We start from the raw sequence: 14,242 nt of genomic DNA on the forward strand, positions 1-14,242 counted from the left end.
GGCGATGATTCTGGGGGCGTATCCTGGACTTTTGTGCAGAGCCCTGGAATCTGTAAGACTGCCCCATCTTCTTCCAAAATGAATATTAGCTGGAATGAGACAAATTGGTTGGCTGAAACTTAATTTTTTTACTGAGATACAAACAGGAAAAAACCATAAAACCGTAAGATACAAACAGGAAAAGGCCATGAGACCAAACTATTAAAAACATTATCAAGCAATATCAAAAATGGCAATTAACAATCTGCTATAAAACCAAGATACACAATGACCAGCCACCTAAACTTTGTTTCATCGAGGGAATTGCATCCTTAGCACATACGAAAGCAAATAAAGAAACTACTGAGCATGAATCTCAAAAAAAATGGATTATACAGAGTTTCTGGTACCATTTTTGAGCAAAGATTGCTTGTGGGATTTCCGATTTCTGGCAATCACCAAGCGAGCAGAAGCAACCAGTGTTGAAACAAGAGATGTGGCATTTTTATCAAGCAAAGAATTGGCACAAAAATCCAATAACAAAAATTCTGAGAAATATAGCTGGCTGAAACTTAGAAATAATCTGGTACCTCTAGGGGCATTTGAGCAGACTGAAGATGTTGTGGGATGCTGTGGTGCCGTTATGCATGACAAGACATTTTTAAACTCAAAATTCTCAGTGATTCTGTTTCCTTATTACAGGCCAGGAGATAGGATCACACTTCTGGAGGACTCAAATGAAGACTGGTGGAAGGTACAATCAAAACAAAACCCCTGAATAGTATAGTAGTAATTCCTTATGCTGGATAAATCCACACTTGACCATTTACAGTCAGATTATGTGCTTCACTGTGCCAGAGCATAGTTTGAGTGCTGAGCTCATAGCTCTAGTGCAGGAGGGTCCCTTTGCAGCTTGCTTTGTGGGATGATGGCAGCTGTCAGCTAGCGGTACTTCCCAGTATCTAATGCAGCCCTTATGAGGCACAGCAGCCACAATGAACAGTCATCCCCAGAGGGGAAGGGACAGAGTGACCAGCAGGATTTCCTTGACTCACACCCTGTTGGAGTTGTCACATCTCCTTAACATCAGCACAGTGCTGTGCCACCAGCTTATTCCAGCTAATCAAAGGCTCTTACCTGCCTTTTAAGAGCATGGTGTCACTTGAATGCAGCCAGTCAGGCCCGGGGATACAAGCCATTCTATTAGGGGTGGGTGTGCACAGACTTATTCAACCCCTTTGCAATATATATATTATGCATTCTCCACAGGGCAAAATAGAAGACCGGGTTGGCTTTTTTCCTGCTAATTTTGTACAAAGAGTACAGCAAGACGAAAAGGTCTACAGGTGTATCCGAATGTTTATTGGATGCAAAGAGCAGGGACAGATGACCTTGAAAGAAAACCAAGTGAGTAACCTTGAAACGTTGCACCTTTCTTATGCAACTGCTAGTATCCAGTATCTTTTAATCTCACCTTTTCTTCAAGGAGCTCAGGGTGGCATCCATCATTCCCCTCTTCTCCACTTCAGCACACTAACCCTGTGATGTACATCATGTTGAGAGAATATAGGTAGCCCAGGGTCAACCAACAAGTTTTGTGGCTTACTTTAACCACTATATCACATTGGATCTCAGTTCCATTAAAACCCATGTTATGTGTTTAGGTTTGGGACTTAAAGCTGTAGGGCTCAGTGCATGTATAGGATCCCACAGAAAATTTCCTCGGATTGAGGGTGATTCTTACTGCTTCTTCTACACCCACTGCAGGCCTCTGATTCCCCAATCATGCTGTTCCTGGGGAGCCGTGTTCCTCAAGAGCAAAAGTTTGGGGATCATTTTGGCTCATAGCAGGAGGCAAAGATGAGGAAGGCCTTCTTCACTGATGGAAATTTATCATGGGTGCTGAGGCTGAGAAATCCAGTGTACTTGAGGTGAATTCACACAGAGATCAAAGGCTTGATCATGCCTGTAACATCATGATGATTTGGGGAACAGCTATTAAGGGTGGAGCTCCACAAAGAGAGTGTTTTGTTTACCCAGAACACAGTTCTTCCCACCAGAGAGGGTTGTGTCATTGAGCCACCTAATGCATACGCACTCAGCCCTTCATTCCAAGAAAAAGGAGCTGGGGCATAATTGATATGAAAACGATTACTATTACAAATTATAGGAGCCTGGTTTTTGTCATTTCTCACCAGCCCATAGCTGATGCCAGGCAGTGAAACCTATTAATACAAAGCCAGCCCATAATAAGGCTAGACTTGCTCATTGCCTCACTTAATTAGAAAAGCTGAAGAAGACAGCCGCCGTCCGTTCTTGCCAGTGCCTTCGTTTGCTGTTCTCTGGGGCAAGTGAAAATAATGTTCCTATTTTCTTGTATCCAGATCTTGCACACCGATCAAGAGAGTGCAGCAGCTGGGTCAGTTAGGTGGAGAGGAGAAGAAAGAGAGAGGCTCTGTCCTACCAGTGGTGGTGGGGAGGGAATGCATTCACAGGGAAAGCAGGGTTGGTTCTGCTTAACTGCATACTTTAATACAACTTGCTAGCAAGGCATGGAATACTTTTTTTAGACAAAGAGTACACCTGATCCCCAGATTGCAGGGATCCCCTGGAAAAAATGGCTGCTTCAGAGAGTGGATTCTGTGGCACTGTACCCCACTGAGGTCCCTCCTTTCCCCAAACTCCACCCTTGCCGGGCTGTGCAGCCCATGAATTTCCCAACCCAGAATTAGCAACCTTATGGCAGAAGAGAGACTTAGAGAACTGTGGGTACCACATGATGAACTGTTGCCCATGGAGAGGAATCGATTGACATGTGTGGCAGCTGCCAGCTAAATGCAGCATTCCCATTCATGTGACAAGGTCCCTGGCTAGCCAGCCTATTTAGGTGATCAGTGTACCAGAGTGTGCTGTGTCTATATAAATTAACATACATTTTTTTTAAACCCTCTCTTGTGAGCCAGACTTACTGACAGAAGAAATTCGACTGCTTGCTCCTCTCCAAAAAGCCCAAAGCAGATTCCTCAGAGCTCGAAAGAGTGTGGAATGTGGGAAACAGAAATCTGTCCTGCTAATTTTTACACAGACTCCCTCAGCGCATTAACGAGGGGGCATTAACAGACACACAGCAAGATGGGAATACACAAACCATAAAAGTGATCGTCCCAGAAAATGAGGAAGTTTTTATGCCTGGCATTATATCAACGGCAGTAACGCATAGCACAATTTAGTCAGGGCAGAGATATTTTTAGTTCTCTTAAGCACACTGGGTAGCTTTGTCCAGATCGTGAGGCAATTTGTGTTTATATGGCTTTGTACCCTTCGGCTTTCAAGTTGATATAAACCTTGGTAACAACGCTGGGGCCTGAGAGAAAAGGAAAATGGCACAGGAGGGGGCAGGGAGCCTTGGCTCAGCAGGCCGTCTTTAAAGGATTGTTATGAATACCTGACTCTCCAGCCTCCACAAATGCCACCGCAGCAAATAGGGGCCAATTCTGGATTAAATCCCAGTGGTGTAGTGCTGTGTATGTGGTGCCTGACAGATATCGATAAAGGCTCAGTCAGAGGCATTTCTTGGAGAAAAAGAGACATGGGCAGAATCACAAAAGAGTGCAGAGAAATCTGATGGGCTATGCAAACTTTTCTCCTCTGTTCTCTCATTTCTGGCCATTTTAATAAACCCTGCCATTCTCTTTCTGAGGGTGTCTTAGTTATGTTCAACTCTGCAAGGAGAGTTTAGCTAAGATGCTGACTGGTCTAGAAATACCTAGTAAACTTCATGGTTGTTTAGAGGACTAACCCTGAGCTTCAGGCCTTCTAGCCAGACACTGAACCACAAATGTGGCTTAGTGGCATCTATGGAAATACCTTTAAATAAATTGCCCACAATTTATACCATGCTTGTCTCCCCAGTAAGGCTCCAAAGCACTTTACCACATTCACTCCACACTCACAACAACACTCTGAAGTAGGTTAGGCTGAGGGTGACTGGCCACCCAGACTGGCAAAATGGGGATTTGAACTGGGGTCTCCCAAATCCTAGCCTGACATTCTCTAACCACTACGCAATGCTGGCTCACAATTGGGGCCTTTTCAGTTTCTCTGAAACATTTTTACTGGTTTCTCCTACATTGTGTGAAATTAGGATAGCTCCCAAGTGACTCAGCAGCTTGGGGACCTTTTGTCTTCAAAATAATGAAATTTAATAGGACAGGCTTTGTTTCTTAACAACTCCTCTGGGATCCTCCGGCCCCACAGATCTTGCTTTAGCCTGAGCTCAGCTTATGGCAGAGTCATCCATTGAATATGTGAGGAATGTGCAGAAGGAAGGCAAAGATCTTCCCCTCAGGAAGCAGAAGTGGCCTTCTTGTCAAGCTTTGCCTGGAGACAGACAACTGAGTGTTGAAGTGGAATGATAGGGGCTTCGTTGCCTGTGGTATATCTGCACATGCCCATTGTCATTTCTGGTCATGGGGCTTTCAAGGCTAGGAATAAACAATAGGGCTTTTCATTGAAGGCACTTGAAAGTGTGGCCTCTTTGCCACTGGGGCAAGTACCATTTCTTTTGTCATGCTGCCTTCTTTGCACCAACAGGGTTTTTATATTTTTGAAGCATATGTGTACTGTGGTTGCCAGAGACAATAGTGGATTGACTATACCCATCTCCCCCTGCTGTGAACAGCGATTCCTATTTGATATAATTTTCTGCTTTCCTTATATATCAATTTATATGCACGCCAGTTTGGCCAGAAATAATGACTGGGCAGAATAAATGAGTAATGTACAGGATCGGTAACGATGTCTCTGCTCTTTTTAAAGACTGCTGCCTCTAGCTATGCAGTAGTTGAGCTCTTACTTAAGAACTCACTGAACTATCCTAAGCAAAGTTGTGCCCTTCTAAAAGACCATTGACTTCAATGAATTCCAAACAGTGCAGCTCTGTTTAAATATCACACTGCAAATGACCATATTCCATGAGAGGTGTATGACTGAATACATGAAGCTGCCTTATACCAAATCAGACCCTTGGCCCATCAAGTATTGTCTACTCAGAGTGGCAGTGGCTTTCCAAGGACTCCAGCAGAAGTCTTTCACATCATCTACTGCCTGGTCCTTTTAACTGGAGATGCTGGGGACTGACCCTGGGACCTTCTGCATGCCAAGCAGAGGCTCTACCAATGAACCATGGCTTGTCCCTGATCTCCTGATGTTTATTTTGTGAGGACCTAGACTGCATAAAGGGCCATGGTACTGGGGGCTATCATTTATTTTTGTTGTGAAACATAGGGGAGGAACTGCTTGCTAGCAGCAGCTGAGTAACATCTCACAAATTTGTTCTCTCTGCACGCAAGAGTTGATGGGCTGGGTGTGCCCGGACATACAAACTAGAGGGCTCTTGTCTCTTTGGCTCTCAGCCTAGAGTTGGGCTAAGATCATTGAATGAAGAGAGAGGACCAGATTGGCCATCACTTGGCCATTTGAGGCCTCCTCTCTCCTACTAGGGAGAAAAGCAGAATAAAATAGGTTTATCCAGTTAAGGTAAAAAGGTTCATGATCTCTCCCCCTCCCCTATATCCCCATAACAAACAAACATGTGGAGGTAGGTCAGGCTGAGACAGAGAGATCTCTGTTTAGGGCAGTGATGCTCTGTATTCTTGGTGCTTTGCGGGGGGCAACAGTGGGAGAGCTTCTAGTGTCCTGGCCTCACTGATGGACCTCCTCATGGCACCTGGGGTTTTTGCCCACTGTGTGACACAGAGTGTTGGACTGGATGGGCTATTGGCCTGATCCAACATGGCTTCTCTTATGTTCTTATCAACTAGTAGCTAAGTGGGTGTTTGAACCTTGGTTTCCCAACTCATAGCCCGTGACACTCTAACCGCTACACTGCACCATTTCTTATAACCTCAAAAGAAATCTAGTTTGCCGTGAATCCAAGAGACTTTTCAGGTTGTTTTCAGGGAAAGCCCTGGTGAAATTCATGGGAGTTGCACATGAGAGCTTTCCCACATTTCCATCCAATTTTTACAGGTAAGGTCCACCAAACATCCATATAATTTACAGGGTAGCTGTTGTAAGAGCTTTCTCAGCCCCACCTACCTCACAGGGTGTCTGTTGTGGGGGGAGAAGATAAGAGGAGATTGTAAGCCACTCTGAGTCTGATTCAGAGAGAAGGGTGGGGTATAAATCTGCAATTCTTATCTTCTGCTGCAGTTCTCATTATTCTTTTGGACTCTATCTTCCTACCTATCCAGAACTAGCAAAGTTCAAATCACTGAGTGACCTTGGACCAGTCACCATCTCTAAACCTAGCCAAGACAGTTAGTGTGGTGGTTTAGAGCCAGTCTGGTGCAGTGGTTAAGTTCATAGACTCTAATCTGGGAGAAATGGGATAGTTTCCCCACTCCTCCATATGCACTTGCTGGATGACTTTGGGTCAGTCACAGTTCTGTCTTCTTGAAAGAGCTCTCTCAGCCCCAATTACCTCACAGGGTGACTGTTGTGGGGAGAGAAAGAGAAGGAGATTGGAAGCTGCTTTAAGACTCTGAGCAAAGATCAGGATATAAATCCAAGTCATCTTCTACCTCACAGGGTTGTTATTGTGAAGATAAAATGGAGATGGGGAGAATGTTGTTGTAAGCTGTTTTGGGCCCCTGCTGGGTTGGGGAGGGGGGGAAAGGAATATAAATATCTTTAGAAATGAATAAAATTTTCCTTCATGTTGGTAAAACTTATACAGAGGCATCCAAAGGACTTTGTCCATGCAAGTTTATGTATATATGTTGGCACTTGAAACAAGAAAACATTTAAAAGCCTTTAATAGTTTTAAACAGGAACGAGTGCTTCATTTTAAAAAAGATATAACATCTGTTTAGGAGACTTGCAGCCAAGCTGTCTACTCATGGAGGTAAAATTTAGGTTCCAGAATTTTTTTTAAAAAAATTTTTTTTAAAGGACCAGGCAGTAGATGATGAGAAAAATTCATATTTGCCTCCCTTCCTTCCCTTTAGATCTGTGTGACTTCAGAGCAGGAACGTGATGGCTTTATCAAAGTGTGCAGTGGAAAGAAAAAAGGCTTTGTTCCCCTTGACGTCTTAGAAAACATCTGATGGTTACCAGTTCAACCACTGCGGTTGTGATGCTTTGCCGGCAAGGCCTACCTGCCTCCTCTTGCACTGTGTTGACCCATTGAGCCGTCTTGGAGACAACCAGGGAAATCATTAGGCAATGATCCATTGATATCAGACATTTAAGCTGCTGTTGTGTCAGAAGAGGGTAATTGAGAGATGAGAAACTGGTCCCTGGGGTAAGGAGCCAAAAGAATGGTGTGTCAAGTTTTAGGGGAGGGTCACTTTGCTTTAAAAAAAATTCAACTGGATGATTTTTCCAAGCAAAGCTGCTTACTGTTACCCTGCTGGACACAGACAACTAATGTGAACCATGCAATTCCACACCCTGTTCCTGTGTCTTAAGAAAACCATGTGAGGGTTTTGTTTTGTTTTTCTCATTTGAAGTGTGACAGGATGGGGAAAGGTTCTGACTTCTTCTGTGTACTCCAGTTTGATGCTTAAAATTTATTGTGTGAGTCTGGTCCTAAAATGTTGTCGATGGTAGTAGCAAACAAGCATTATGTTCAGTTCTGTGAGTTGCACAGCCATCAGTCCGAGGAAACTTGCCACGGCCTGGACTACTTTCTCTGTAGATTCTGATATACAGTACTGTGGCAAGCTTGTACATCCCTTGATTTTACCAATATATGAGGCAACTATTTCAGCACACTTGGATGTCAATGCTATTAAAACAGCAGATGAACTGGGGTTTTGTCTGTGCAATCTAAGTCAGGAATTGCCGGATCTAGATGAAAAGAAAAATACAGAGAGAGCTAGGAACTGAATTGTAATGCTAGAGAAGTTTTCTATTTTTCTGGTACGACTATTTGAGTAGATTTTATATAAATATACATATATGTATATAGCATGATCCTGTTTATATGGGTAATGAATTCCCTTTCACAATGAAAAAGCAAATTATAGAAAGGAAGAAAAATATATTGACTGAACATATTTATGAATAAATGCAACATCTTAAAAAGCTAGGGGGTTTGGTGATCCCATCAGACCACTATCCGCCATGGAGTTAGGGACATTAAAGCCCAAGTTGACCACAGAGGGGTAGAATTGATGGCACTAAAGCCAAAGTGTCATATACTATTTCAGATTTCTGTGTTAACCCACAAGGCAACTTGATTCAGGGCTCTGTCCCTCTGCCTTCATCAAGAGGCCAATGGATTGTTGATGAGTCTCTGTTCAGCATCTGTTGGCCTCATTGGAACACTACTGACTAGCGATATAAACTGCAAAAAGGAACCCTACTGTTGCCAGATTTTAAGAGCTCTGACTCCCTTCTCTTTTGTTAACCAAACTGCAGTCTTTAAATTTGTTTCTAAAAACCACACATTACTTATGGGGGGGGGGGGGAGAATTAATATAAGGAGAATGGGGATGCTGTGGTTGAGGGCAGCCAGAGAGACCACACACAGAGGTTGTGCTCCAACTTGGCATCCAAATGAGAGCAGGTTTGGAGCATCCACACAACGTGGTCCCCTAGTCCTCTACCGCCCAGGTTTTCCCTTGCTTTGATTGGCTGTTTTCTCAAACCAGCCCAGGTTCCCCGTTGCTTTGATTGGCTGTTTTCTCAAATCTAGCTTGATCCAGTCTTTTGAGAAAGGCTGCAGTGTTTGCAAAGAGGAAGATGGCATTTATGCAAGTCCTGCCCACACTGGCACTCTTTCTTTTTCTCAACCTCTTCGAGCCAGCACTCCTCCTACCAGCATTACCAGAAGGCTTTTTGCAAACTTACCTTTTTGAAATAGGTAATTGTTATGTCACTACTAGATTCTGCAATTACCATTTTTAAATACTCCCCCAAAGCCCTCTGATTACATGGAAGGGCAAGGATGGCCATGGGAGGCTGAGTCAAATAAATTGTGGGGAAAGTGGCCATGCGGACACTCTGATGCTGCAAGTGGCTCTGCATTCACAGTGGCCATGAGAGGTACCTGGGCATTCATCACTGTGTGGAAACAGCCAAGGTTCTCTTTCGTATTAATACGAAATAATAACCTTTGTTTCAACATACAACCTCTCCCTTGAAAAGTGCATGGGGCCCATTGAGCTCAATGATTCCTTAGCATTCTGTGGAATAAAGTCAGCAGCTTCCTTGGATCCCCTTGTTCTGAGAAATGCATTCCAGTCCCCACAGTGCTGCACTTCAATCCTCACACCTTGCCTTGTGCGCCAATCTGCTGCTGCATCCCGGTTTGCACTGGCTACCTGAGATGGTGCAGATAGGATGTTCCAAGTCCATGTTTTGCCTTTAGCAAAAGGGCTGCTGTGTCTAACTTGGACTCAGTTTTTGGATTTCAGACCTGCATCCCACATCTGCAGTTCCATTTGCCTGCATGGAAATCCTGAGTGCATGCATGCCTTGTTAGAACCAAGGGGCCTTAGGGGTGCCCAGAGCTGTTGATTCTGAAGGATTTTGCCTCTCTCCAGTTACTACATGGATAGCTGTAGCAACTATTCCATCCATTTTCTAGCACTCGTACATGTAAATAAAACCACCCTTTCAAAAAAAAAAGTTTCATATCTGGGGTGGTAGGCATGCTGGAATTCTTTATTATATGGCCTTTTTTAATACAAACCAAAATTAAACCACCAGTTTTGCAATTCAGTTCATTTTGCAAAGAGAAACCAGAGGAGTCAGAAATGAAGATCCTTCATAGCAAAGAAGAAGAGCAGAGATCTTATCGACCCATCCTGCTTTATAACTTTGCTTTATTTGAAATTCACTGGCCTGGCAGAAAAAAATGATCCTGAAATGTCTGTTGAAGATCAAATTCAGTGCTTGGTTAGTTTCTCTTGTTCAGCAAAGACTAGCTAAAAACTATACATCCATCCATATGTGCTACTGTTTACTTGAATGCAACATAACTGTGATTCTGTCCTATTTCAACTGCTTCTATTGTTTTGATTTCTCCTTCAATCCTGTCTCATAGGACAAAGCTGAATTATTAGTTTCAATTCACAATGGCCTTTAATCAATGTCTTATTTCTTTTGATACTAAGCAATAAAACAATAAAGTGATTTTTAAGAGACTCCCTAGGTGAATCGTCATATTAAAAACCAAGTCAAACTTCTGTAATGAACAGACGCATTTATCCTTTACTAATATCTGATGGTGAAACCAAATATATTAGGTTTTGATTTTTCAAAGGGAAAACTGCCTTATGTCTTTGAATCAACATTTTTATCTCTGTTAAACTCTGGATGCCTTAAAGCAGTGGCCCCCTACCTTCTTGGCACCAGGGACCAGTTTTGTAGAAGACAATTTTTCCATGGACCTGTGGGGGTGCTGGGGTTTTTGTTGCCCCAGGCTGCCCCCACACCCCGTCCCTGCCCCACCATGGGGGTCTTTAAATGAGGAATAGGTGAAGGCCTCTGCCTCATTCTGCAGCCTGGTTGCTAACAGGCCACGGACTGGTACCGTTTCATGGTCCTGGGATTGGGGACCCCTGCCTTACAGGAATGGTCTTCAACCCATGGAGCTCCACCTGCTGGATAACAGGCATTGTAGAACCCCAAATTTGTTCTTGTGTTAGGGTTGCTGGGGGGGGGGGGCAGTGGCACTGATGTGACAACATCACTTCTAGGTTTTCCTGGTTGGTAACTCTAGGAATCACCAGAAACTCTATGGTTTTACTATAGAGATTCCTAGAGCTACCCAACATCACGTCCAGGTTTTCCCAGAAAACATCATCATGCTGTCAAACACTGCCTTTAAAAAAAAATCCCTTGACATTGCAGGCAACATCAGCTTCGGGTGTGAGAATACATAGCCAAGACCTGGGGCTTGGCAATCCTATCATTTTTAGAAGGACCAGCTGCAAAGGAACCTTTTGCCTGCTGTCAGACTTCACACCCATGCTGAGAAGAGAAGCAGTGTTGGTGAACATTCCTTTTTAGCACACACAATATGTGATGAAGAGTCACGGGACTCTGATGTCTCTTCTGATGCCCTGTGCTTTGCAACTCATTGGATCACTGCTGCTTCCTGTGGGATTGAAGGAGGGTCCTTGATCTGGAAAAGGTTGAAGACCACTCCCACATATCCAGCCATCTCCAAACCATGTTGGAGACCCATAGGCACACACCACACAGCCAGAAAGGACACAAATGGAAGTGGTGTTTATATAAACCATGATCTCCCCATCGGTGCTTTGGAACATTGTGATGTCATTATGAGAACCATATAGAAAATGCAAAAGGATGTGGCTGTTTGCAGAACAAAGTGCCTCCACAAGAGCATGATATCTCTAGAAACCCAACAGCACACTCCTTGTAACTGGCACTGCCAGGAGTACATGTTGTAGCTGCAAGCTCAACAGCAACTCTATTCTTTCCCATTCCACAGCAACTGTACAAAGGTCACCCTGATATATAAATTAGGCCTTAAACTCTCTGTCAGTTAGTGTGCACAGGGGGGCTTCTTCCTGCTCTGTTTCTTTCCAAAGGGATATAACACTAACTGATTGATTAGTATTAGATGAACTAGCTTTTATTTGAGGCTTGCGCTTAGGGAAATTTAATTTTAGGAGCTAGATGTTCATGTCTAATTTAATATTTTGTTTAATAATGAATATGCAATCGCTGGAAAGAGCTGACATGCCCCTTGCTCTCTGCTTTTCCATCTCCCATTACAATGACTTTCACAGTTCTGAGCTGTCAAGCTTGCTACCCCACTAAAATATTTGGCCCTATGAACTGATATAATCTAAGGCTCAGCACATGATGTAGCTCTTAATATCAGCTTTAGAATCTCAGGTGGAAAGGGGGCATTGGTGTGGGAAACAGCCACATGACTTGCAATACTTATGTGATTGTTAACATCTGTCCATATATTACCATCATGCATTGCAGGAAAAGGTGTACAGGTCTCTTCACAAAGCAGATCTATCAACTTTATTGAAATTGTGTCTAAAGATCTTTGTCAGATTTTGTTTAGCTGAATTGTGGCCAATATAATTTCTCAAGATTATTTTTCCAATGAGTTCATCTATCCCCACATTTCAGACATCTCATATGCTAAATCAAATACTTAGTACATCAATAAAAGGATGTAACTGAAATTTTACAAACCAGCTGTTCTTAGTACACAATTGCTAAAACATTGGTATAAAAAAAAACCTCACTTAACATATTAACATATCTTGTGTTGGCAATCATAAATAATTGTTATATAGCAAAGTATAAAATCGTTGTGCAATGGGAAGATGCAGCCAGCAAATTCTTCATGCTTAAGTGCGATAAATAAATCACATAGTGAGATACTGGCTGTTGTCAATTTGCAACCATTTGTAGCGTTGATAAAGAGTCATGCCTAAAGGAAACAATTTGAGTAGATTTTGTGCAAATCTGCTCTAGAGCAGTGGTCCCCAAACTTTTTTGGCATGATGACCCAAAAGTGTTAACTTTACTTGGTATGGTGATCCACTTTTAAAAAGCAAACCATGAACAAACCAACACCACTGCAAAATGCCTGGTATCCACTTTTACAGGTTTTGGGACCCACTTCAGGGTTAGGACCACAGACTGGGAAATGCTGCTTTAGTGTTCACTGTCCCACAGGGGGCAATCCACCCCCATGTTATTTAACATCTACATGTGCTCCCTCACTGAGCACCCACCTGTATCCATTAATAGACAGACAACTGGACGCAATCCCAGAGGTTCTGGCCAGAGCAGTAGAAGCTGTGGCTGGCTGGTTGCAGCAAAGCTACCTGAAACTAAATCCATTGAAGATGGAGGTCCTGTGCCTGAATCTTTGAGGGATATATTTAGGGATCCAGCTCCCCACTCTCAGTGGGATGCCATTGACGCCAACGCCAACAGTGAGGAGCCTGGGCATAATCTTGGACGCCACACTTTCTATGGAGGCCCAAGTCACAACCGTTGCCAGAACAGCTTTTTACCAAGTTACCAAGTCAGGCAACTGGTTTTTAACAACTGCAAAGTCCCCAGATTTCAAAAATATAAAATTCATTTATAAACAATTACATCCTACATTCCATCCTCACGACAGATTGCCAAGGGCAACTTACAGCAACTATAGTGATGTGCCTCAAAAAATGTTTTATTCTAATTATTCAAAGTATTATATTATTCCCTGCTTTTCTCCCAACATGGTGGCATTATCAATAATCAGGACAGCATGCATGACCCATGATGGACTTAAACAGAACACAAGCCTTCACCATTCAGCAAGTGAAGTCTATAAAGACAACAGATCTTCTGAAATAGACTTCTCATAAGCTTCACACCATTTTTATTTCTTTACTTAATGTACACCTTGTCATTCTCTCCAGTAAGGACACAAAGTGGCTCACATTGTTCTCCTCTCCTCCATTTTATCCTCACAACAGCCCTGTGAGGTAAGTTAGGTTGAGAGTATGTGACTGGCCCAAGATCACTTAGCAAGCAAGCTTGCAAGAGCATAGATGTATTCAAACCTGGGTCTCTCAAATCATAGTCTGACACTCGAACAACAGTACCACACGGGCTCCACTTCACTGTGATGGATGGGGCATCCATGTTGAGGGGCAGAAGGCCTCTGAATGGCCCTTACTATGGAGCAACAATGAGAAAGAAAGATGCTTTCACTTTTGGTGGTCTTCCCAGAGAAAAACACTATTTTAATAATCATGTTGGACAGGATGAACTTTTGTCTGGCCCAGCAAGGCTCTTGTAATTTTCTAATATACTGAAAACTCTAGGATACAATAAGGATAGCAAAGTATGATAAAAGAAGCCTGTCCCAGAGCTTTTAGAAAACTACAACATTGAAAAGAAAATCATAGAAAGAGAGATGAAAGATACTTGTTTCAGACCAAGTTCTTTACATTATTGGTATCTACAGCAAAGTTTAAACCTTCCCATGACTTAATTCTGTGTCATTAATTGCACTACCAACAGAAGAGTCACTTGCTAAACTCTATTCCAGTCACTGCAAATGCTTATCTAGGTCACAACACAATGAAAACCTCTGTATGATTTTTTTTTCCAGGCCAATGGAGATTTGCATGTCAGTGGAATGGTCCTTCTATACAGTAACATTCTAAGAATGTCCGTTCTCAAAATGCCTGTGGGAAAAGACACTCATTTTGAGGCTTTCTAGAACATTAGTAAAAATATGTGCATAAAGCAA

General features: G+C 42.9%; 1 protein-coding gene across 1 annotated transcript in view; it reads left to right on the top strand.

The window, feature by feature from the left end:
• The window catches only part of STAC (SH3 and cysteine rich domain), a 111,163-nt gene extending 101,027 nt beyond the window's left edge, over positions 1-10,136 (top strand). The window contains exons 9-11 of the mRNA XM_060247602.1: positions 682-733; positions 1,249-1,386; positions 6,990-10,136. Coding sequence (XP_060103585.1) covers positions 682-733; positions 1,249-1,386; positions 6,990-7,088 — 289 coding nt within the window. The 3' untranslated portion in view covers positions 7,089-10,136. The remainder of the gene's footprint in view (positions 1-681; positions 734-1,248; positions 1,387-6,989) is intronic.
• Positions 10,137-14,242: the final 4,106 nt, after the last annotated feature.

This window comes from Heteronotia binoei, chromosome 10, assembly GCF_032191835.1.
Source record: "Heteronotia binoei isolate CCM8104 ecotype False Entrance Well chromosome 10, APGP_CSIRO_Hbin_v1, whole genome shotgun sequence".
In the NCBI taxonomy this organism is placed as follows: domain Eukaryota; kingdom Metazoa; phylum Chordata; class Lepidosauria; order Squamata; family Gekkonidae; genus Heteronotia; species Heteronotia binoei.